Raw genomic sequence first — 25,510 nt, 5'->3', positions numbered from 1 at the left:
AGGAAACGCGAGTCGAGGCTGCCACACAGAGGTACAGGAATAATTTCCTCGACTGAGTGATTTCTTCGTTTCGCGATGTATTTAGAAAAATACTTTGTTCCAACGCGTATCTAGTTTGCTTCGCGTATCGATCGAAGCCGTTGAACGAAAATTTTGCCTGTCCATACTCGACGCTGGAAGCGTTCGCAGATCCGGTCGTACTAAACAATTTTTTTTAGAAATACGTATATAGCAACGTGATTAAGTAGTTGATCGTTAACATACACAAGCCTGATCGTACGACGAAGGAGTGAAACGTTTATACAAGTACTATCAGCCGGAACGCGATACGTATCTAGCGTGCACACGCGTAGGTACATCTGTACGCGATCTTATATGTTATCTAGCATCTTTTATAATTAGTACTATTACTACCATGGTGCCCTGGCTGTCGGCAAACTACAAGATGTAAACGCTATATTGTTCGCGGTGCTATATTCCAAATAAAACTATATCGTTCGGCAGAATATGCAAGACAAGATGCCGGTGCACTACTTATCCTTTCGTGCATGTAGGAAATTTCTCGCGATCCAATTGGTGTTAAGTATTCGTTGAAACGATTCTCTTGAAGCAACCGTATGCGTTACTCGAAACGAAACGAAACGAAATAAATCAAATCGGATCGAAACGTTTGAACAGACAATTTGATAAAATAATTCGACTACCAGACATTTTCAAACCCAGGAGGCGTAGACACATGCGTCCGTTTTAAATTGAAATCTATTTTTCAGTGAAATCGCTATAAAAATTATATGTGTGTACCAAAGATGAACTGGTGTCGATCGCATCGACAAATTGTCGATAATTTTCTTTTCTTCAATATTACGACTACATATGTTTTATCCAGATTTGGAAATATTGTTTTCCTTCTTTATTCGTGATGAATTGGGCTGCACGGTTGGAACGCGTTAGGAACCTTGATAAGGCAACGAATGAGCCCTAAATCTTACGAGTGAGTCCTTTGTCAGCTTCGCGTTCGTTACTATGCGATATTCACAATATTCAGACACGAACGGAAACACTTTGAAGAAATGATCTGTAAGAAAGAGACCCGGTGCCTGTATGATTCTCCTTGTACGCGTCTCAATCGTTTCTTTGCCATATCGATTCCTTGGAATAATATTTTTATTTAACGATACATCATATGTCGGTACAGAAAGTCGCAAAGCGTAAATGTTACGCAATGGCTCGCGCCACAAAGCTTATTCCGCAGTAGGATTTCTCCTAATTATAGCGTTTCAAGCGGACCGTCAATATGCGTAAATAAAGAATTTTAAAACGTTAGTTTAACGCTCCGCGAAATGTCGGAATACCATTTGCGTGAGATGCGATCGAGAACGTGAAAAATGGAAAATTAAGAAGAATCGAATAATACGCGACCCATTTCGGAGAAATAATTTGTAGATCATCATTCTTCGCGTAAGTTCGCGTGGCACAACAAATCCGGGCAAAAGCTCTCGAAAAATATATAATATAAAATACGTGTTTCACATTAACAATTAAAATTTCTAAATGTTTAGGGAAAACCTAGGGACAATCGAGTAGAATGCAACGTTCGTAAAGATCAGTATTTGTTAACAGACAAAACAGCAATTTGTATACAAAACTTTCAAACAATTTCATATCACAGTACTAGCTATAAATACAACATCGAAAAGAGAGCTAAAAGGAGAGCCGGGCCAGTATTTCGTTAAAAGGAGAAAAGAACGCATCGAACGAAATTATTATTCCACGTCAAAATTGTATGCACTGCGAGAATCATGAGACCGAGGCTCCATCTTTGTTTTCCCATTAATATTATCACTACAGAGAGCTTATTATGCTGCGTGTCAAAGGTCGGATGGAAACAATGCCGAGAGCAAATCGGAAAGAAAACTTTCATAGTCTTTCGTAGCAGAAGACCGCCGCGAATTATTACGTGGTGCACTAAATATTTCGGTTCTTCCTTATCACATGTGCATCAATTTTCACACTCGCTCGTTTTCGAAATCTTGATCACTTCATTCTTCGTGTTTTCACAAATAACGACGCGACATTCTCTACGTCGACCTCTACGCCGTTCAGTCGCGTTCGTCATTCTCTCCTCTTCTTCTTCTCTTGCGTTTATTAGTATGTACGTAGACGCGTCGCGATCGTCGCACAACGTATACATATATATACACACAAGGATGTTTCACCCTCAATGATAGACTGGGCCGTATGGAAAAAAGAAGAAAAATGGAACGGATCAGCCATCCATCCGGGATGTCGTCGATGACAAAGGAGGGTGTGGGTGATGTACCAAGGCCGGAATACCAGTTGCGTCAGATTGTTGACTGCCGGTTGGAACCGAACAAGAGGTAGGGTGTTGCTATTTCTTGGTCGGTGTACCCCGTTGCGTTAATCCTTCGAATCGCTTGAACGTGTAATTTATAAATACCCAGTCCTTGTATATTACTTCTCCGTCTTGAGGCATCGGGGCGGATGCTGAAATCGTTGAAAAAATTTTAAAATAACGTGAAAATGCCGCACTATCGTTTTTCTTCGATACTTTTTCTAATTCGAATCAGATAAGGTACACTTACGTATTTCCAACTTTACGTCGGGAAATTCGTCAAAGTTGGAGGTGTCGTCGATAGAGCGTACTTCGACCGGAATTGCCGCCGGTCTCTCCCTGATGTGCTCCCAATCGACACCGCGAAAGAAAGGTGCCAATTTCAGCTCTTCGATACCTCGTTGAGCACCTAAAATTGTATACGAACTATTACCTACGAATCAGGACACGAACACCGACGCGAAACAAACGTTGGAACGCTCGTTCATATAATCGGTAAATCAAGTATTATTTCATACGGTATTGAAATATTAACCTAATCTTCTGTCAGCCTCGCAACAGAATCTAATTATAGTATCCTTAGCTTCCTCGCTAATAGGCACTTCCGGCGGAAATACCAAAGTCTCCCTCCAATTCATAACTTTTCTGTAGGTCTCTTGTGGATTTTCGCTGCAGAATGGAGGATATCCTGAAATTCGTGTAAAGAGAAGCGTATCGACAGGGTGTTGTGGAGATTTTAGAAAAGACAAACAACGAATACGCGACGTTCGATCGCGCGTAAGAAGAGAAATGCGATCGAGGCGACACGAGAATACACGAACAAACACGAGGGAATAAATGGAAGTATTACCAATGAGCATCTCGTACATGATCACGCCCAAGGACCAACAGTCGCAGGCTGGTCCATAGCCGGTTTGCAGAAATACTTCCGGGGCTATATAATCAGGCGTTCCTACTGTACTATAAGCCAGTGCTCTCCTGTTTCTTTTCCAGCTTTCGGCTCTTCTTTTGCTATCCATCGCCCCACCGCTACCGCTACCACAGGACGTCACTGAAAAGCGATCAAGCATCGGTTTAAACCCGAACATTCGCCAATTGGTTGACGCCAGCGGTTCTATCTACGACTAAACGAAACCGATTACTTACTAAAATCCGAAGGTTTCGCCTGACTAAGATCCCTATAGAAATCGGTTCTATGAGATTTCTTCAGACCCGTGCACAGCCCAAAATCCGAGAGCTTTATATGACCCCGTGCATCCAGTAACAAATTGTCCGGTTTTATATCTCTGCGAAAGAAAATGATTAGAACGAAACATAAGAGTAGTCGCACACGATTCTAGGTGATCGCCACGGTAAACATGGAATTCGCCAGGATGTTTAACGGTTTACCTGTGAATGAAACCCAGCTTATGAATGGAGTCGATCGCCAACGCCGTCTCAGAAATGTAAAACTGCGTGCATTCTTCGGAAAGCGTATCTTTCTTCATTAGCAGCGTCATCATATCACCTGTATAAACAGAACCGCACTGTGAAATGTAAACGATGGAAAAAGTTGAAGGAAAGGAACGATGCCACGATCGAGTGGTCGAGGGAACGTTGCGCAAGCAAGTTTTCCGAGGACTGAACGAAAAGCGAGAATCGCTTACCGCCAGGAAGAAACTCCATTATTAAATAGAGATTTATAGGATCTTGAAAGCTGTAGTACATTTTCACGACCCACTGATGATCCGCTTCCACCAGAACATCTCTTTCGGCCCGGACGTGCGCAACTTGCTCTTTCTCCAACATATCGGCTTTCCTCAGAATTTTCATCGCGTACACGTGCCCGGTGTCCTTCTTCTGAACGAGTCTCACCTTTTTCATAGGAAGAAACAACCAGGGTTACGTTATGTTAAAACAACATTCAGTTTGGCCAAAAGGTAAAAGCAAGAAAAAGTGTACCTCTCCAAAAGCGCCCCTGCCGATTACTTTGAGAGGCTCAAAGTCTTCGACACCGAGACGGGAACGCTTTAGCCGAAGGAATTCGGTCTCTTTCTGGGCATGTTGCAACCGTTTCTCTTGTTTCTGTTGTTCCGAAAGCCCTTCGTCTTTCAGTGATTCCTCTAATTTCGCGAGCCTCTGCTTTCGCTCGATATGTTGGGCTATCAAATTACTGTAGTAATTTTCCAACGTTACCTGGCCACAAACATACAATAAACGTTAATGTAAACATATACAATGAAACGCTACAAAAAAGAGTCTGCTTGCATGGAGCGGGGTACGCGGCGATGAAAGGAACCGCGTAAAAAGATCGCGTATAGAAGGAAAGGAAGAAAAATGCGGAAAACTCGGCTCACCTTGGCCTTAGTAGCCTTGTCCAACGTATGGCCGCTGAATCGAATCGTGCTCTCCGTGGCCGCCATCTCCAGCACCCCTGTAACACATGCAAAAGGAGGTCACAGAGTGTCGCGCACCAGTCTCCAGAACCACGGTCCCGTCCAATGACACTGACACGGATCCCGCCGTGATTCCGGATCATCCCTTCGCGTCTCCATAAAAATATCCTCTGATATCAACCCCAGCCTAATCTTCCGAATTGCCAATTTTTCACCTCATTGTGGATCGTGAATCGACGTTACAAAGTATTTTTCCCTGTTCCGCGCGGTGCATGTATACGGAAACGAAATTGTTAGTAGGAATTAATTGCGGTTCTTTCATTTTCTTCGCTTCATCGTTCACGCAAACACAATATAAAATCTCTCTTACGCGATCGTTGCATAAACGAAATTGTTAGTAGGAATTAATTGCGGTTCTTTCATTTTCTTCGCTTCATCGTTCACGCACACAATATGAAATCTCTCTTACGCGATCGTTGCTCGGAATTGATAACTTTGTTGCTTCGCGATCGAACTCGGAGGCAACAAACAGCAAATCAATTAAGTCTATATAGTTCATCTGAAGATGAGCGGCACAGCGAGTTCATTCGAAAGTCATGTCGGTTTGCATCTCAAGAATGTCGTGATCGTCGTTTAGCGCGTTCTGGGGCAAAGATCAACCAGCCTTGGAAGAGCTTATTAAATAATGGCTGCAGTGTTTCGTAGTCAGGGGGAATGTATCGAGTTTCTCTTGGTTTCTACGTACACTTCTCACGCATACCGGTTCCGGTTCTGCTACCACCTTGTCTATCAACACCTAAATAATACACTCTCGATACCAGACACCGACCACTATTCATAGATAATATGTACTAATGTCCGTAATTACTTTCAGACCGCTACGTTCTTCGATAGGTTCTTATCCTTCGGCTCGTGATGGTTAAGCTTTCGGGCTGTTTTTCTTTCGCACGGAATCTACGCGGTATAAAGTGATCGATTCGATAAGATTCGGAGCATCGATCCATGTACGCGTCTCTTTCGAAGGAAATCAGTTTTGCAAAACCCGTAATCGATTCCGTCGTTGGTCCGGTCGGCGGAGCATTGCGGAACATTGCAGCGCACTGAATAGATTCGCCGGATGCGCTGCTCGAGGTTCGCGCGCGTCCTCAAGGTGTACTTTGTGATCCGATCCTCACGGAACTAGGGACTAGGTACACTGACGTCACGCGCTGATTACATTACGGATTACAAGGCCGCTGTTAGACTATTCTAGAAGCCGTACCTCGCGTTCTGTCCCCATATAAAGGGTAACATAACACGCAAAGAATGTGCAGCGAGGTACAAAAGAATTCGGATTAATTACTAATACGCGAAAACAGTTTGCGCTCGGTTTTTCCAGCCAGAGCTAGCATCGTACGGTTGAAGAACGCACGGATTAAGATACCTTGCAGTTTTTCATGATTGTATTATTTATCCGTTCAACAGAGATAACATTTTCAAATTTACTATGAATATATGTTCTAATGTTTGCGGTTCCCACGTGTGTTTACCATGTATGTGTGTACATAGGTGTTGCGAGAGTATGGTAGAAAAAAATACCGACATTTTCTTTAACGTGTGAATCGTATTACTTCCCCTCAATGACGATTGCGTACACGGAATATCGTATCGCGAATCACGAAAGTTTCGACGACTAAGAGTTCACCGAGGACTCGCGCCGAAGCGCGGAACTCGGTTTCCTTTGAAAGTGAGCATCGAAGTAATTCGTGGTACGAAACTACGTTCGTCGCAGAGTCGCGAGTGATTGGCAATATTGACGTGGTGAAATGTAGCTGCGAGATTACACAAGCGACGAGGAGAGCATTAGCGGCAGCGAACGATTCGAACCCGTGAACAATTAATTGGGAAATAAATTGCTACAATATCAAGGACAAGCGGAATTATAGACGGAATCGCGATCGTTAAACTCTTCATTGCGCTAAATTCGAACGAAGATGGATCGTTTCGTCAATTCGAAAGAAATGGTAGACCGGCTCTAATCGTGCGGGAGCAGAGAAACAAAGTTTGGATCGGTTGGTGATATTTAACCCTCTCTGCGGAGCGCTCAGAAAACGAAACGTGCCAATCGTGCGGCGTCCGCTATAAATCAACATCGAGTTAAACTTTCTGATTTAAACGCAAAACACCGGGTGTAAGGTAAACCGTTTCGTCTAGTCGATCATGGACACGGTCGACGTTGTTGGTTACAGTATAGGCGAACGAGTGAGCGAACGCAATAACCATCAAAGAGAGTGTGAGTCACTTCTGTAGGCGTAGGCGTCGATGGTAATGTGCTTATCAGTACGAGTGCTTTTAGAAATTATTTACGTTCAACGATCGTGTAAATAATGAAAGGCGACCTTCTAGCTCGTCATACGTCCAATGTAAGTACATACTACGAACTGAATCTGATCGAAACGAACCGAAATGGTACTGAACGAACCATAATCAAACGTAATCAAACGAAATTAAACGAAATCAAACGATCGGCTCGTATCTGGAATCCTGCGAATAGTTGCCTTGCTTAGTAAGTACAAGAAATCGATGCCATTCGGCGCGATGAAAGGTTGAAACGCTACGACACCATATATTTTTACAAGTACATATCACGTTTCGCATACGGTAAGCGGTAACTGAACAGCAACGACCGCCGTAAGAATTTCATCGTAATATTAGTCGCTAAGGTCCAACGATGTACTTGATTTTTTTTTAAATAACGCACAAAAGCTATTCAAGCCGATTTCTGTAGTCTGTACTTTTTTTCCGTATTAACAATATCCGTTATCTCCGATGTACTCCTAAGACCGGGAAACTTTAACGACCGACAGTAGAGTCACTGTGTGACCAAAAATTACCGCAAAAATTTATCTCGAGGATCCTACAATCCATACCAGAGTTCGAATGAGCAAGAAAATAAATGATCGATCGGTCGAAGAACATCTCGTTTTGCGCGATGCACTTACAAATAATTTTTTAGTAACGCGACTATCCATATTTTGTATTAGTATGTAACCCATTTGCATCCGCGCACGATGACTGTCACTTATTACCGCGAACGCGGAATAATCCATGGTTTACCGTTCTGTTTTATTATTGCCGTGATAACAGGCCTTGTAATTTAAGTCGTAATGCAAATCGCTTGGGTCGCGCCAACACCGATCGCCGTGTTACGGGTAAACCATGAACCGAACGAAACGCGCGCAACAAACTGGATTTCTATTGACAACTTTCGTTCGAACGCTTTCTCACGGTCAAGTACGGCGGCTCACCCGTTACCGATCGATGAAATGGACGCTTTCTTCGAAGACGAGGACCTAGCGTACCGCTCCGAGGAATAGCTCGTGCAACGAAACATCTATGAATTCTGTGCCATTTCCTCGAAACGAATAATCGTAACGTTTGGAAAACCGCGATAGTATCGACATTTCTTAGCTTTTTGGAATCGCTTATTTAAATCAATCGGAGCTTATCTTGTACGTGCATTGTGAGAATATTGTTTCCACGCGTCGCGTTTATACGAACCGCGTTCAGAATGTAATCAACGGAGACTGGAAGGATGTCGCGAAGGATCGCTCTCCACTAATTAATAATTAGATATTGCTTGCGTGGAAACATCCATCGCGATAAACTTTAATGGCTCGCGTATTGATTTTCTCTGGTAGCGGCGAACAAGGATCCGCGCCACGCCGTGTGGGCAGGCACGTCGTACCGCGCGGCGCCGGAATAAAACAAACGGTACATTCACCTACAAAGCCGAACGACCATACGATTTCCTGACAAGAGGATCTTTTTCGAAATTAGCTCAGTCTCCGTTCCATTCGAACTGTGTCGTCCACAAGCGTCGTCGGCTAGCCACGTTGATCCTCGTGTTATCGTGACACATGTATATGTACCGCTGACGGTAGGAAAAATAACTTCGAACCACTTTCTGGACGAGACTTATAATGCTTGTTCGATTGGAATCGAGGGATGATGTGGTTCAAACTAAAATGACGTTACCGAACAACCCCTTTTTTTTTCTCGTGCGCTATTTTACTAGTCGTTCGCGGACTTGGATCGATATCCAACCGTGAACCCCGTTCGTCGTTCGTTTCTGTGATTTTAGGCCGAGGAATTTTGACCCAACGACAAAACGTTTCATCGAGTACTCGTCATTGAAAGGAAAATATAAGGTCCGTCAACCAGAAATTTGCCTCGTATCTTTGGAAATAGGTAAAACCCCGATGAGCACGCTGAAACGAACAGGATGATTGCTTTGGAAAGTAGGACACGTTCGGAACGCACATTTGAGCTGAACCATTTCTTTGCAGCAATAGAGTCGCAACTTTATAATCGAATGTTTTCGTCGAGCTTTTTTACACGAGCATCCTTTCCTTTACCTCCATCCTTTTTTATATACATATGTAGGCATATACCGCGAATCCGCGTAGATATTCTTAGTAGCTGCGAAGTTTACAATTCCCTCGAAGCGATAAAGCGCGACGCGAATCGTTGATCGTGTCCGTGGTATAAACGCGTCGATCGAGATCCGATTGTGTTATTTAGGTCAAAACGGTCGTGTGTCAGTCCACGCGAGCAAAGGCGTGCCTTCAGGAAAGAAACCCCTCACCACCTTCTGCACTCGCGCGTGCTGACACACACGCACACATACACCATCCAATGTCGTGAGAACATTGCAACTATTTCCAAAGAGAAAAAAAAACAGATCACCGTTTGAACAAATAACCAACGTACCTACGATATCGCGTTTTTACGATTAACTCTTTTCTTTTCTCGTTTGCTGTTTATTGCAACGTCTGAGGCGATTCGTGGATCTCCGAGAAAAGATGTTCGTTTAAAAATTCGCACCGATACGAGCTCATCGCACCTTACCTAGAGCTAGTCCAGACTTTTTGCAACAAAGGATGGAATATCGAAGGAGGAGCCAATCGCGCCGCGTTCATTACGTCATTCCTTCGTTGCATATACGACTCTATCCCGTTTGCTTTAGGTAGCTGCAGGAATGATCGAAAAAGAGAAGCAACGGCAATGGTTTGTTAAGCGTATCTGTGTCACGCGGCGGATACTTCGAGTCTGAGTCACTGCGCGCGTTCACTCGTTCGCTCCGGCGCGCGGCGTTCGTCGTTGTGGCCCGGTCTCGTGCTCTTTCACCTACTAACGGTTACTTTATTACAGTTCTCCCAGCTTCGTCGATCGCAATGCTACGCGATAGCGACCTTTGCACGCGAACAACCTCTGGAATTTCTATGCATCCGAGAAATCCGATCCGAGATTTGAATATCTATGAAGTTCCTACGACAAATTGCACGGAAATACGAATCGTGACTAGCTTTTACCAAAAACAACTACATTCAACGGAAAAGTATCTTGAAGTTCTCAAAGCCAAAGGTTGCTAACTGTTTGTCCTATTCGATGTTTGACGGTATTTCGGGTTTTTCGAACTCGTCTGACACTTAGCGGTAGGCATGAGGTTCTCACCGCGATTGCATCCATGGACGGGTAAGAACGTATCTAGGTAAAATATGTTTTAAGTACGGGCACATAAACGGGAATGTTATTTACAGTAAAGGAGGTGTTTGTGTTACGCAGACTCGTCGTAGACTCAACGTAGGGAAGAGGCAAACACCCGATCAAAGGACGGCAGAATATTAGCAAAACGTCCCCGTGTGAACGGAATCCTTTAACGTCAACGTTTCCCGGTTTATCGTTGACGACTTTGCGGTAACGTATCACGTTCCATCGTTACAGCGGCTGACTTGGTCGGAAATATGCAGTCGCTGCACCACCGAAACGTCAGACTACTTCTTTGGAAGGCCATTGGCTTACGTAGGAACGTTCGATCGTGATCGAGCACCGTTTTGAGAAGATTCTCGTCATTTCACGACGAAATTCGTCGTCGTAACTATGCGAGTCGCGTTACGTAAAGAAACGTTTCACGTTGGAAATAGCCATCGTAGGTGGAAGCGCAAACAATTCCCGAAAAAGCCAAGCGAGCCGCGTACGCTTTAAACACGTTACATACATCGACTCGCGGGAGGATCGCAACGAAAAGTGTGTACCTCCGTCGTTATAGTCGATCAGATGTTTTCGCGCGACTGCGCATCGCTGGACGCGTCTTTCGTCTCGGTCAGCTGAGAATATCGCATGGTCGAGGTGTATCCAAATTTAGCGGGCCTCGAGAGGTCCGTAGGCTCACGCACGCATCCAAACGATAATCGCGTGACGAACGCATAGAACCACGAACAGCACTTTTCCTAGTTTCCAAGTAACAGTTTCCCTCGACGTGACCAAACTACGCGTCGCGGGGAAATTTTCCACGCGAACTACTCGCGACCCGAGCCCTTCTCCTGAAACTACGAGCGAGAACAGCGTGCCGGCTCGAAACGCGTCGCACGAGCACTAATCGACAACTCACTCCCGCTGGTCCCTCTTCTCGTCGTGCTGGTCGTTGCGCGGAGCAAGCAGTATGGAGCGGAATGGAGCGGCGCAGCGTGGAGCAGCGTGGCGAGATCGCGCCGAACTCGAGGGGAGTCTCGTCGAAGAATAGGATAGGAGGCCGCGGGAGGGAGAGAGGGAGAGACCGAAAGAGCACGACTCAAAGTCGTCACCTGATCGTGGTCGTCCGCCTGCGCGCACGTTCTCCTCATCCCTCCACTCGAACCAGCCACCGCGCGCGACACAGCCGCCGATCGCAACGCGGCGCCGCGCGTTCCTTCGCCAGCGGTACCCCACGTCATCGGCATCCTCGTCGATCAACCCTTCTCGACAGCATTTACCAACGTATCTTCCACTCGCCACCACCGACACCGGCGCGAACGGAACGTCCCCTGAAACCTACGCGTACTCGATCACGTGCAACTGTACGCGGCGGTCTAAGGTCTTCCCGACTCAGCGGCTTAAAGCCGAACGACTAAAGGAAATCCGAGTGTCTTACATTCCCAGCATAACAACCGAACGCGTGTCATGCAAGTAAGAGAACAGCCCGCACACTACGCAATCAATCGAATACGAAATACGTTGTTTTCATCGCGCAGTGTTTCATCCTCGTACAACGAAACTTGGTGCGCGGAACGTTCCAACGCGTATACACGTTAAAGTCCACGTAAAGTGGTTTATACGAGGATGTTTCGTCAAAAATGCGCGGAGCAGCTTGTGTTCGGTAATAAACTTTCGTGACGAGACGTCAGAAGCTGGAGGTGTTCGATAAAATATCATTTACCGAGTATCGTTTCACTCGATGTTATCGCGCCTCAACGCGCACGCGTCAGAAATACGATTCGAACGCGCGAATTTGTTACTTCGTCGCGCACCCCGAACAGATCGACAATCCTCTTTCGTTTTAGAAATTGAACGTCGGTTTTCGGTGTATCGTTAAGGAAACTGTTCCAAGCGTATATACCTACACGCGTAATTCCCTCATATACCAGTTTCAATCGAACCAGAATACATTCTTCTTGCGCGCATGGAATCGAAGCTAAATGCACCGTTTCGGAGTTACGAATCGTTGGAGAGTCGAACAAGTTCAATGCGGTGGTATATACGCGGCGAACGAAGCATTCGTCCGGCTTGACGTCACGAAAGCGGTGCAGAGAGCAGCTAATCGCATTACTTCCCTGGATCTCGATAATCCAATTTTAATTATGTTCCCAGGATAAATAGTTGACTGTTGGCTGACCAGTCAATTGCCGTGCTTACGAGAAACAGATTTATCCGTCTCGTTACATTTCCCAACGTGAAACGTAGCGTTTTGATTTTTGCGAGATCAAAGTCGGTCGTAAACAGGGCTGGGAAACGAACATCTAACAGGAGCAACCACCAAGAAACGCTAGCAAACAGGGCTTTCCCTTTGGCACGAGATACGACATGTTACATACGGTTGCACGCTTTTTGAAATAGGTAGGTAAACGTCTGCTTGGTCGTTTGCGAGCACAAACGCAATGGCGCACGGTGCTCACATTGCCCTCTATCTACACCGTCTACCTCTACACGTGGGAATATTGATTTCACCGCGTCAGCTGCTTGCTTGCTAGCTCGTTCGTCTCTGCTTATTCATCGGCGATCTTCGCATTTGTCTGTCCGTCCGTCTTTTTGAGCTTACCAATGTCGCTTCGATATTCAATCGCATCACAGTGTTTCCGTGTATACTGGCATAATTTAATCTCTTCCCCTGCTGAGAAACCTCATGCAATTGTCGCTTTATTGGCGAACAAATGTTTAACTCTTTCCACTTTCGGTACAAGACACACGCGTATGCTTGACTTTTAATCCGTAGTGGACGACCGATGTTTGCCATAAACTCGAGATAAGGTAGCGAATAACGAGTGCAGCAACGAGACCCGATTCGAGGTCAGACCTGCGCTACGCCAAGCAATGGATTCGTGGAAGTGTATTTTACACACGAACGTAAGTGGGGTGCGCATCGCGTAGGGGCCGTAGGGGATGCAAGCTAATACCACAACGTATTGTTTCGATAACTTAACAAACTACACATCTAAAACTTATCAACGTTAAAACTCGATTCGAAAAATCGATGCGTGTGTTCGTCGAACTGGATCGCCGCAGGTGTTTTGTAAGTAACTACGTCGTGGGGACGTAGCTCCCGTTCACGGTATTGGACGATTCGATAGTACTGTAGGAAATTAAATAGGGATTGTTTATTAAAGTAAAATAATAGTATAGTCAAAATATTCAAAACACACAACACACCAGTCAACTCTCCAAGTGTAATCTCACCACACGACTTTTCTCCAACAGACTGACCCGAAACCACGCACTCTGCCCTCTCTTAAGCATCCACACCTAGAACACACACCCAAACCTTGCATCCCTTGCTCTCGAACTACGCAACCATTCCTAGAAATTCCAATCACCCAATACCCAGTCTAAACAGTCACACGAAACTCTTCCGCACGCAGCTAAACAAATCTTATTCTCACTTTCCTCTCGGAAATCATACCCACGACCGATCCATGCTACATTCATCCACATACCACAATATCTTAGTCTAAACATTCGCTTAGTTCCAAACATTCATCGTTCATACACAACACTCAGCTTATTCTAAAGTCCACAGGCACGCACAAAATCCCCTCCTACTAGTACTTTTCATACAGATTCGACTTCCTGATCGACAGCGACATTTTTTACCGATCTCTGTCTACTTTAACCGATACCACATTCTGCCGCAATCAATCGGTACATGCGCGTTCGTCTTCCGCGATGGGATTTACACGAGCAGCGATACTAACAAGAAAAATTTTACGTACTGATACGCGACACGAGCATATGCGAAGGATATTAAAATTGGTGGAAGATAGAACCTATCGAGTTTCGATTATATCAGCGACGCCTGAAAACCGGAGGAAAATAAGATAATTCGTTTCATAATCCCGTTATAAGAAGAGCAACCGTAGCAACGTCCGCAAGGCATTGAAACGGCACACCTTCTCTTGTAACCGGCACGCTCCCGACGCGTTTCCCACTGTTTGTGCGAACAAAAGTAAACGGGATCATCTAACGATCGCTTCGGAATAACGTAACGAAGCATTCTTCTGCCGCTACGAAACTTGGGACACACGAACAAGGTCCTCTCACGTGGGACAACCACTTTTGTCGTTAATTCTAATTAAATTTTGCCTCGTCTACGTTCACCTGCCACAAAGGGATAGAGCCGTTTAAAATGAAACATTAGAGTTAAGAATAAACGAATTCGTGACGTTCGCTCGAATTTCCCACGTTGAAGATTTTAGATAAATAACGACAACTGCTTAACGAGTACCTTGGAAGATATCAGATGAAGGAACCGTAACACGTGGGGAATAGTACGAGATAAAAATATAACCTTTACCATTATATGCTTCATGCGACTTGTTTTCTTCTTTCTTTATTTACCAACGCGACAACTTTACATAGCGATTCGAATCTTTCTGAAAAGATAGGAAGTAGAAAACTAATGCCAGATTAAAAGCACAATCAACGCCAATCGTATCATTTTCGATTGCAACGTACAGATAAACGACACACGATGCATTGTTTCGTCATCGTTCTTGTCTATTCTGTTGTTTTTTTTTTTTGTTCTTGCGTTCTATAAAGTCTTCGATTGGGGACGATGCACAAAAAAGGCAAAGGCGCCGCAATAACGATGCCAAAGAACAAGGAGCCGAACGTGTAGAAAGCGAGGGGTGTTTCCATTGATTTTTCGAACATCTGATCGGTGACGAGAGCGACACAAGAGCACTGACTAGCCAACCGAGAAATGGGAAAAAAAAGTCGCCTGCCATCTTAAACAATGTCTACCGGTGACTGCAACGATATTTTATATTCGCGTTTATTCGTCGATATTCAGAAATTAGTGCCTACCTCTTTCGAACAATTTTGTAAAAAAAATTTTTCGAAATTCTTCTTGTGCTCAATCTCTGCCCATAATGGAAATGAAATAGAAAATCTAGACGAACCAACCTCTTTGACACGTTGTTATTCAACGACAAAGGTCGTTTCAAATTTGGATCGAACGCGCAAAATGCTATTTTTTGAGATTCGTCATTGCGAAGATCAAGTTCATCATCGGTTTCCGTATATTCGTCGCTATAGTCCTTAACCCGCATTTGGTACCTGCGTTGCCACGGTAACAGCCTAGATTCGAGAAGCTGGGTAATCCGGAGCCACGGAAGAGACAAAGGAGCAGACCAAGTGCGCGCGCGTGCACAAACACCAGCATGGACGCCTACATACACCAGAAATGTGTCTAAAAACGGCGAGGAAGAGAAGTAACTCAAGAGGGAACGAGAGCTATTGTTGCTCGATCGCTTTTCTTTGTTCCAGATTTCCGATATCGTAGGCGCACAAGCGACGTAAACACCGATACAGAGAAATACACGTCGCAACTATTATAAGCAGGTACGGCAGGTAACGCGAAGTCGATGTGGCGGAATCAAAGGACACTCGACCAGCTTCCTTGCACCGAAAACGTATCCAGTAACTCAAACTCAGCGTCGAATAGATCAACGAAGTACGGGTCATTGTTTTCCAAGGATGAAGGATAATCAGGACCGAAACTAGAGAAATGACACAATAGGTCTCTGAAAATACACGAAATAAATGATCGACAATGTAAAATACAGACTATGATGGTCTTATGTCCTCGATAAAATTCAATCGCTTTTTACGAATAAAAATAAACGACACAAATGGTCCAGAGGGTGGTACAAATAGCCGGCTATCACTATTCGGGCTACCACTAGTCGATGGTTCCAGGCATTAGCTGTATGTATCTGTTTACGTTATGATTCCAACAAGAAATCCTGTTTTATAGGATTGTACATTGAGCTATTCGCGCACGGTTTTGTTACGTGGCGTCTCTATGCCGTATGCGTTCGAAAATCTTTAGCCAAAGCGATTTTTGGGTGTAATTGTGAGGATTTCGTACGCGACCCGACCTCGTCCTGAATTTCGTTCCTTCGAGGTCGGGTGGAATACAACAGCCCTGGACCTCCTACTCCTTTCCCGTCTTTTGCAATTTTTGAGAACAGGGCAAGCTGCCAGGTGGGAAGCAAATGTTTCGTAGGGATCGTTACGTCAAAAACGATAACAACGCGTATCGATTATAAATTCCCCCGAATGTGGAGCCACGGAAACCCTGTAACTGGAAACTCACTTTTGTTGGGATTTCGAACTTTGAGCATTGAAACATGGTTCGTGTCTATAGAAATCATAATAAAGGAAGCGTTGAAAACATAATAATATTGTACAGACGTAAATTACCGCGAACAATAACGAAATACGACTGATGAAAATCGTGCGTGCGCGTCAACGATGTGCGTTTGAATAGATTAGCACGCAATGGATGGCTTCGGTGCTGGAAAGTGAAAGTACATCCGTCTAACGAGCAACGTTCCGTTTCCACCTATTTCATAGTGAACGTTCGTCGTTGGTTCATACTGATATCGAACGATGCACTTTCTACTGTGCCAACAAATCTAATCTGTGCTTACAAATTAACTCGTAACGGGTGATTCTTTTCGAAAGTGTAGGCAGGCTGTATGAAATATTTAGCTTGTTTTCGAGGATTTACACCTCAGTTATTATAAACAACGAATGGGATCGTAAAGAAAAGAAAAGACCGACAGGAATGCGTTATTTGAAACTTCTGATGTATTTTTTTTCGAAGAATCGTCTAAATAGTTATGAGAATTCTTTTTCATCGTGATACGACGTACTAACCTAATCCATGTTCGATATCGAACGCTCGTCGAACTGACCTGAAAGATAAGACCTGGCACAGGTAATGTAGCTGCACATCTGTCCTATCTTCGTCCACACCGTCTTGAATAGTTCTGAATCGTACATCGATAACGGCTGGCCAGGTGTTGCTTCTTTGTCGTGTCCACCGACTCGTTTATGCTTCCTGTTAATCGAACGCACTCCCGTACGCGTGCACGCGCGCATGCACATCGAGCGTCGACCAGGACACGATTATTTATTCGATCGAGTGTCTTTGGTACAGCATCATTTCACACTCGCGTGATTTGCATTCGCGTCGTACATCGAATTACGTAACTTTGCTGCGTCTGCGTCAGCGCGATAATCGAGGATCGATTTCTCTAAAAATTACCCGAAACGACCAATTTTATCGATATCAATTACAATATTTCCTCTAATTTCTCTGAAATTTACAACAAATTTTTGCAAGTTTACGGAATAAATAGCGAGAACGAAGGAATCGGCGCTGGTAATTTCACGCGCTGGAGATAAAAAAACTGGTAGCGCGACACGAGCACGGCACTCGATGACGCCAAGTCACACCTACGAGTATTTCCTCGTGTCCTCGAATTAAAACGCCAAGGCCCGTTACGTCTTGGATCTAGTCAGCAAGAACTACTTTTTTATATACGCCGTTACCATTCGTACGGAAAGTCGAATTTTTATCGTACTAGTACCTGTGTATGCAAATATCTTTCATCGATGCGTACGAGTGAAATATTCGGTGTATGGATCGATCACCCATGGATTGGTAGAGACGATAAATGCTTATCGAGTGTGACGAAAGATCGTTCATCCCGTTAACGAACAGCGTTCGAGGAGAGTAACGTTAACGCGACAAACTCCCCTAAACAATTCAACGCGTATAAATACTAATTATTATCCTTGACTCTTTATTAAATCCTGCTACATCAACGTGGCCTTCGCACCCGCGACAGATTACGTCACCGAAGGCGTACAACCGGCTGTAGCGTGCGGTGCACATAACACTGGCTAATTCGAGAAACTGGACCGACCGCGAGTCCCACTTCCTTTCGAACAGAATTTCCAGGGTTCTTCCACCGATTCATGCTACTGGACAGTTGAACCGTGTGTCTCCATCGCAAACTTTCGATTTGTAAAACCGCTATTTCCGTTTTAGTCACGGTTTCCTTGACAAAAGGTAGGTAGGTACGTCAACGATAACAACTCGACCGACGAAAACTTCCTGCCTAGGAAAGAATACGAACAACCGCAGACATTTCGTATGTTATCGAAAGCGATACATTATCATCAGTTGCTAATCATCGGTCTAATGGTTTGGTAATTTATGTCGACAGTATCCTTGGAACTTTAAGAAACGAGGAAAGCTTTGCCGCGGAACCCGTTCGTCATTTTTTAACCTTTATCCCGTAGACGTTGTTTCTTTCGTTTTCCATCTTCCATCGAGCGTTCACACTACTTCCCTATTGTCATATTAAGTACTCGTACGTGAACCGTCCTGGACGAAGTACGACGACAAAGATAGATGCGGGAATAAAAAAGAAGTTTAGAAAGAGTCGATTAACCCCAAGGATACCGACAGCAATTTTCAGAGGGATCTCGTATAACGACAAGGTTTGTTTTTTTACGGTAAACATCCGTCGTTCTAGTAGAATCGATAAATAATGTTTAATTGGTCAAAACTCACTGGGAAAGCCGAGAACGTTTCGAAATATGTTCGAACGCGAAACGGAACGGAACGGAACGCGTACAAAGCGCAATTACGTATAGAATCAACCGGCAACTGGTTGCACACGTGCGGGATCGCGACTCGGTGACCGTCTAACCGAGTGACTGAACGATCGACTAACCGTTCGTTGGTCGGACGAACTCGATCGAACGTGAGCGACTCGGAGTCGGAGTAGATGACACGCGGTATGAAAATAGGGGGAGAATACGATGTGCCCACGCGTGAACGGACGCGTGAACGTGCGCGAGCACGCATGTTTCTCGGCTCCTACCGTCCACGTCCACGTCCACTAATCGAACAACGTGCGTCGTGACTCCAATTGGCTGATAACTCTTTTACCATAGTCTCCTAGTCTCTTCCGAAGTCCCGTGCATTCGCTGCTTGAATGTTCTGTAGAACATGTTACGAGTCAATTTAAATGTAGCATATAACAACACGATCAAAGAATTATATCGATCGATGCGATGGGAATTCATGTTCAGCTAATGATTAATCGCGATAAATGACACCTTTTAAATATACGATAGCTAAAGTAACGACATTGTGTGTAATCCCTTAAAATACTAACGACATCAACTACACGATCATCTCGCGTCTACTTTACGTAACCATTACTATTAGAAACTCTGATCGGTTGAATTCTACCAGCGAACCGCGTGATCCTCGTACTAAGTCACCGTGAAACCAGAAGTTGTACAGCACGATCCATTGTGACTAGGCTTCAACGAACTCCCTGAAAATAACTTCGACCTGTTTCATTCGAACCAACGCGACGCGACATAGTCGGACATAGGACTGCTATAATTACCGAAAGTACAGTGAACAAATGGAAATGCCACCAATCTATCAATGAGACAATCAATTCGAAAAAGTATATTTTTTTATTAACTAGCGATTCATCGACCACCGATATTACGCGCCTTCTTTTACTACTGCGACACCCGTTACTCGAAATACCATAATGACCTTAGTATTGAGATGCTTTGTCGGTCATACCGGTAATTCGACATCGCAGTGAACGACTTCGAGCCCGGTATCGCAATCGTATCTGAAATTGTGAAATTGAAGAATGACCGTTTTCTCGTTCGTTGAATATGCAGCGTAATCGTATCGATCAACCATTCGTTTACGCTTCGAAACGCTGAATACTGTACCCAGGCGTGTTCATAAATTATAAATAAACTTGCGAACGTAATTGTTCAACCGACAAAAAATGATTAGTAGTGGATTGGTATTTGGGACATCTGTGCCCTTCTTCAAAAGTTTTTAGAGCTACAGGCGCTTTCCGCAACCAATTTCCTAAGAATTTGTTCGGCTAGTCTCTATCGGGTGTACATTTGAAATTCTTCGAGATGGAGAGACACCGAATGAAAGTCGTCGTGACTCGCTCGAGTCACCACAGAAGACAATGAGCGTCGATGACCGTAGGTATTATACATATATGTAACGCCATTCGGAGTGTGCGGAGTGTCGAGTTCGGCGTTCCCGATCGTCGCAGCAGTGGCAGCGATGGCTGTGGCTGGGTGACGCCCCGATCTAAAGTTGCACGCGCTCTTCGAATAACTGTACCTTGGATTAAAGCATGAGCGGCATACACACGCATACACTTCTTCGTCGGACATAAACCTGCACCCGCGCGTCGTATCTACACGGAAGAGCCAAGAAAAAATGAACGCATCTACTCGTTTGTATGCGTTTAAGACCGCAGTTCTCGCAACCACCCTCTTTCCGCTTACACGCTTCGGTACTCCGATTACACGCAAACAGTGTAGAACGATGCTAAACAAAAGGGCAAGCTTCGGAAAAAAATGAAACATTGTGTTTGCCCAACGATAGTCACTGAAATTGATTACAGCGTTGCGACAAACAAAAATTCACGCCAGATAAAGTAGATCACGATCGAACCGATCGGTCGGTCGTTGGTTCGTCGCAATAATCGTTCCACTGGCCGCGCGCATCCTACTTTCATCGACTTCACGCCGCGATTCCGTTTCCGTTTCACGGAATTGCGTACGAGCAACGAATTTCTACGAGTTATTGGATTTTTATAGGGAATTGACGTAACCGGCCTATTGCCGGTTCTGTCTGTAAGGCGCGAATTTAAAAAAAAATTAAATTAAACATAAGAACACGTACGCGCAATATATGTATGTACGCCGAACGGATAACGTGACGGTGCCTGGCCTGAATTAAACTTTGAGAGAGGGGAAGAGAGGGAGAATGAGGACTGAGCGGAGGTGGTTGTCGAGATGTATGTACGTTCAAAGATGGCAGCAACATTCGATCGGGTGACGCAAAAGGAGTGTCGCGTAGTATTCACCGAAATGGCCGACGGCCGAATATCCTTCGACGTGCAAATGAAGAAAACAATCAGAACGCTGACGTTCCAAGAAACTCCGAGCCCTGCTCCCGATGATGCAGTGAGATTCGCTGACTCGCGGCCTTGCGATGCTGTACCCCCCCTTGCAATTTCCGTGACGTTACACTTCGTGTCGAAATTGTTGAAAAGAGTGCCAACTTCGACTTTGATCGACCGATCTCGGATCTTCGGAAGCAAATGTGAACCAACGTTCGTTCAAATCGAGCGGTACAAATTGAAGGTAATGTTCTGACTTTGAACTTGAACGAACGAGATCTGAAAAAAATTCATCGCGCTAAAACAAACACACCTCAAAAGCAATGTATAATCATTGCGGCAAAAATTTTAACAAGTGATTCTTATACTACGAACGGAAGAAAAATCCAAAGTCAGGATACATCCTTGTTTTGTTCACCTTCGTTTATTTCAAGCAAATTTATCAATCTTTGTTGTCCTTAGGAAACGGTCGAGAGAAATGGTCGAAGGGAATCATATATGTATAACACATGTATAGCATATTTACCGAATGAGTCGTTCGTTTATGCGACGCTTCCTAATTATTTTTAGTAACGGCAATATGGCCGAGCGAACGAATATTCGCAGGTTGGATATTTCAAACGGCCTACGATATCGATCGAGCGTTACGGTTTGGAACCTTATCGAAGAGTGACCCAAATATGTAGCACGTTGGCCTGTGATAACTTGCTGAAATTCTTTTCGAGCGCGTTTCTTGGAAAAGGTTTTTTCCATCGCAGTTGTCGATGGACCGATAAAAAATTTTGACTGTCATACGAGTGATTCCGGATCGCTCGCGGCGATGAATTCTCCTCGGCTAACTGTATCGAGTTCGAGATATGTATGTAACTGCCAAACTTGCGGTGGTAAGGACAGTTTCGACTCTTTGGCGGTGCTTACGAATTCTCTAAATTAATTTTAGGCGAGTTTCGCACGTGTCAAGGTCGCGATCTTCGCGTAATTACCGTAACTGGTAGAGTACGGTTGCCATCTTGTTTAAATTGGGTTACATATGTATTTATATGAAGAAGGAGAAAAAGAAAAATCGTCGCTATTCAGTCGCGCGTAAAGTCGCAGACACGAGTTTGACTTTCGGTCCGGTATCCAATCAGTCGATTTCTTTTTCTCTCACAACAGCAGCTTGTGACTTACGAGAATCTCGAAGAAAGCGGTTTCCCAAGGGTTAGAATTTATGCGCGCGACATTTATTCGCGAACATTTTTATGGCGCGTGTAACCATTCACCGATTTCGAAATCTCTCGTCAGCATATTATAATACATGTAACTGTAACATACCCAAAGAGAAGAATTTTTTGGGATCCAATAACAGGACAAGAGGAATAATTGAATTTGCAAGATTGATCAATAATGGGACGGGGTTCGCAAACGAAAGGCACCGACCTCGGGGGTTGGAGAGGAGAGACTATGAGAAAAGCGAAAGGAACAACGATAAGCGATACAGTCGATTGCCGTTTACTGGCAACAGAATTTAAGACTTGTTACGAAATATGTAGAACAAGAATGGCCTTCGAGTTCCGCGTCGTTAGCTTCGACCAAACAGAAATAAGGAGAAAGCTAAAAGCACAACGAACTCTTTCGATGCTTCTCTAGACTTTAATGTTTTTCTTTGATTTGCATCGTGAACTGCTCACGAGTTAAACAGGATGATTCTACGCTTCGGTGATCCCCTATCCGAGATTTTTCACTTCATCTGTGTTTATTGCTCCCAAAACGGTTAAATAAAGATCGGATTATGTAAATCATTTCAGGAAACGATGATTGCTCGCAACGACGTTATGTAACTCGAGAATATCTAGGTGTATACGCCGATTCAGGTTGCTTTAATTTTCTCTCTATAGGAAACTACGTTTACTTCGCTGGTTTATCGATTGACCTGCTAATTTTGCTAGACTGACGAACTCAGGAAAGTAGGGAGTTGTATTCTCGCGTGATTCGATCCCAGTCAGGAATTGACATTCTTTTAATACAGTTTCTCGAGCATGTCACCACTGTGCTGGGACTGCTAGGTTTACTGCGGCATCGTACACGAATGCCAAGCCATTTCCTTGGTTCCTCGGTTTCAGAGAGCTTTTTACCGTTACGTACAGCATGCACGGCTAACGCGCATACTGCATAGGTATATATACATATATATATATATATATATTTACTCGTTTCCACGAGTATTTTAATTTTGTTGTAGATATCCTGAGATATTACACAATTCGTGTGCTCGCAACGTTCGCTGAGTGTTTGTCCGTTGCTTCGGGTCTCGCGTTTTGTAACAGCTTGAAAGATATATGGAAATTGGAAGAAAGCTGTTCTACCGAGTTCGAAGCGTCGACGATCACGGTGGCCGCCATAGTCAACTTTACGTTCACGTACAGGTACACGAAACGTGTACAACGGTCGAAAATAAGGACGAGAAGGTGTACGGTGCAATCGTTGGTTGATTCGCGGCGCTTGCACGCATCGCACCGACACAATGCTCTCTTTGTTCGCGATGCTACCAGCATCGCCTGGTGCATTTACACGCACGTATCATCCACGCAGCAGACAAACGAACCGAGTTGCCACGGTTTGTTGTAAATATGTACACAGTAGCCCCGTTTGCGAGCAATCCTTGACCTCACTTGCGAGACCACATTTTGTTTCTCTGTTGCGTCGTCGATTCTTAATTCCCACCGAACAATAAAAAATGATTACGCGACTACGTAGACGTATGTACATAGAAAGAAAATAGCACGCGCCGTAAATTTCTGTAATTACTGTTTATCGGTTGCTTTTCAGACGGTGAATCGTAGCTCACGTAAAAGCTTCAACCGAAGCAACAATTTTCAAACACTTTTATAACAATAACCATTCGTTGAAAATATCTTTAACGTGGCGGACGATAACCTTTGCATTGAACGCGAAACTTATGCTTTCGAGAATACGAGACTCCCGATGTTGATCGACTCGAGGAATTTTAATTTCGTGTTTGATGCTCTCGCGAAGAATTTCGAAAGACCGTTACGCGCGTGCGTGCCTTGAAAAATAATCGCGCTTTCGCTTTCTGACGCCTCAGCTCCTAGCTTCTGTATGATTTTGAAACGCAGCAGCATCGAAGCCGCCAATTCAGTGCAAAACACAATTCTTATTCGATATAAACGATAGCGCGCGCGCGCGATATAATTCAACCCAAACGTATTTTCCTCTTCTCTTTTGAAACCTTGGATATCGTCTAATAGAAAGTAAACGGCAACGCCGCTGGAAGAACGCCTCTTCAATTATCGTTGTATCGTTGATCGTAGCAAGTATTTATGTTCTGGTATCAACAGAAACGGGAAACAGAAATACACTTGGCATTTTTTCTTCTTTATTATGTTTGCCGAGTCGTGAATCGGGGTCATCGATTATACGGTTCATACTGTTCGTGGAAACGACACGAGCGTCTGCCTGTAGTTGCTTAGAAAACAGAACTTCAAGCAGGTGACACGCTCGACGCGCGTTCCCGCTCGAACACCTGTAGAAAACCTCCTCGGAAGATTACAGGCCAGTGACCCCGCATCTGATAGCGAATCGCGTGACAATGCTCTCCGGGCACAAAGAGGCATTCTGCTTAAACGACAAAATCGTTTCGTTCAACGTTAATATTACAAACATGTATATATACCGAAACACGTAAACCCGACGAGCAATGGCGAAAAAAATGGTGGATCGATTGAACCAGAATTAATGGAATTTATTTGCAAAAAAGAATCGGTAGTGTATATGACTGAAAATTAGAAGCTGAATAGAAAGAAGTTGAAATACATGCTGGAACATTGAAACACGAGGAGAGTATCATATATATTATACATCATTCAAAACGACATAATCTCGCGAAGTGTAAGACGCAAGAGAGTCACGCGTCAACCTCTCGTTAAGCATAAAGATTTTCCTTGACCGTTATTTTCCATTTCGGAGCAGTAAAAAAAAAGCGTAGTGTCGGATCTCAATTTCTAGAATTATACTGTATAACCTCGCCCACGTGTAAGCTAGTGAACAATTACACAACGCTGCAAACGTGACGCTGTTGAAAAGCTTCTCACGCAACGGACGGAGTCGATTTCTACCTTATCGGGTTGCAAGCCAGCGTGTTTACTTCAAGTCGATTTCACGTTATTCTTTTTTCACTGTACCAATCGCATAGCACGAAAGGCCCGAAACAAAATCCATGTATCATTCAGGCTTAGGCAGAACGGAACGATCTAAGCGTTGACAATCATAAATGGTAACCTTGTGTGAGTTGTTTATTTTGTTCGTTAGACTAATTAGAAGCCCAAATAATGGCACGATATTGTTACGAGGGAACATCGTGGTTGGTCGTAACGCGTTACTCCCGATTCAAACTCTCCTCGCGGGATATGAATACGAAATACATAACGGGTTATCGCGGT

At 44.3% G+C, this 25,510-nt stretch overlaps 1 protein-coding gene across 6 annotated transcripts in view; it reads right to left on the bottom strand.

Moving 5' to 3' along the window:
• Positions 1-363: 363 nt before the first annotated feature.
• LOC107195125 (serine/threonine-protein kinase tricorner) overlaps positions 364-25,510 on the bottom strand; it is a 36,773-nt gene continuing 11,626 nt past the window's right edge. For 4 of the 6 annotated variants that reach the window (XM_015584904.1, XM_015584908.1, XM_015584905.1 and 1 more), the window contains 9 exons: positions 4,690-4,766; positions 4,295-4,528; positions 4,000-4,207; positions 3,743-3,860; positions 3,500-3,639; positions 3,204-3,404; positions 2,889-3,041; positions 2,604-2,762; positions 364-2,505 (listed from right to left, as the gene is read on the bottom strand). In XM_015584904.1, the coding sequence (XP_015440390.1) occupies positions 2,390-2,505; positions 2,604-2,762; positions 2,889-3,041; positions 3,204-3,404; positions 3,500-3,639; positions 3,743-3,860; positions 4,000-4,207; positions 4,295-4,528; positions 4,690-4,766 (1,406 nt within the window). In that variant the 3' untranslated portion in view covers positions 364-2,389. Of the gene's footprint in view, positions 2,506-2,603; positions 2,763-2,888; positions 3,042-3,203; positions 3,405-3,499; positions 3,640-3,742; positions 3,861-3,999; positions 4,208-4,294; positions 4,529-4,689; positions 4,767-10,805; positions 10,863-17,003; positions 17,071-25,510 lie in introns of those variants that run through there. The other 2 variants (XM_015584906.1, XM_015584907.1) reach the window with 2 other exon arrangements.

This window comes from Dufourea novaeangliae, unplaced genomic scaffold (assembly GCF_001272555.1).
Source record: "Dufourea novaeangliae isolate 0120121106 unplaced genomic scaffold, ASM127255v1 scaffold49, whole genome shotgun sequence".
NCBI classification, from domain to species: domain Eukaryota; kingdom Metazoa; phylum Arthropoda; class Insecta; order Hymenoptera; family Halictidae; genus Dufourea; species Dufourea novaeangliae.
The sequence above is the reverse complement of the archived record's forward strand: the minus strand, read 5'-3'. Positions and strand labels throughout refer to the sequence as shown.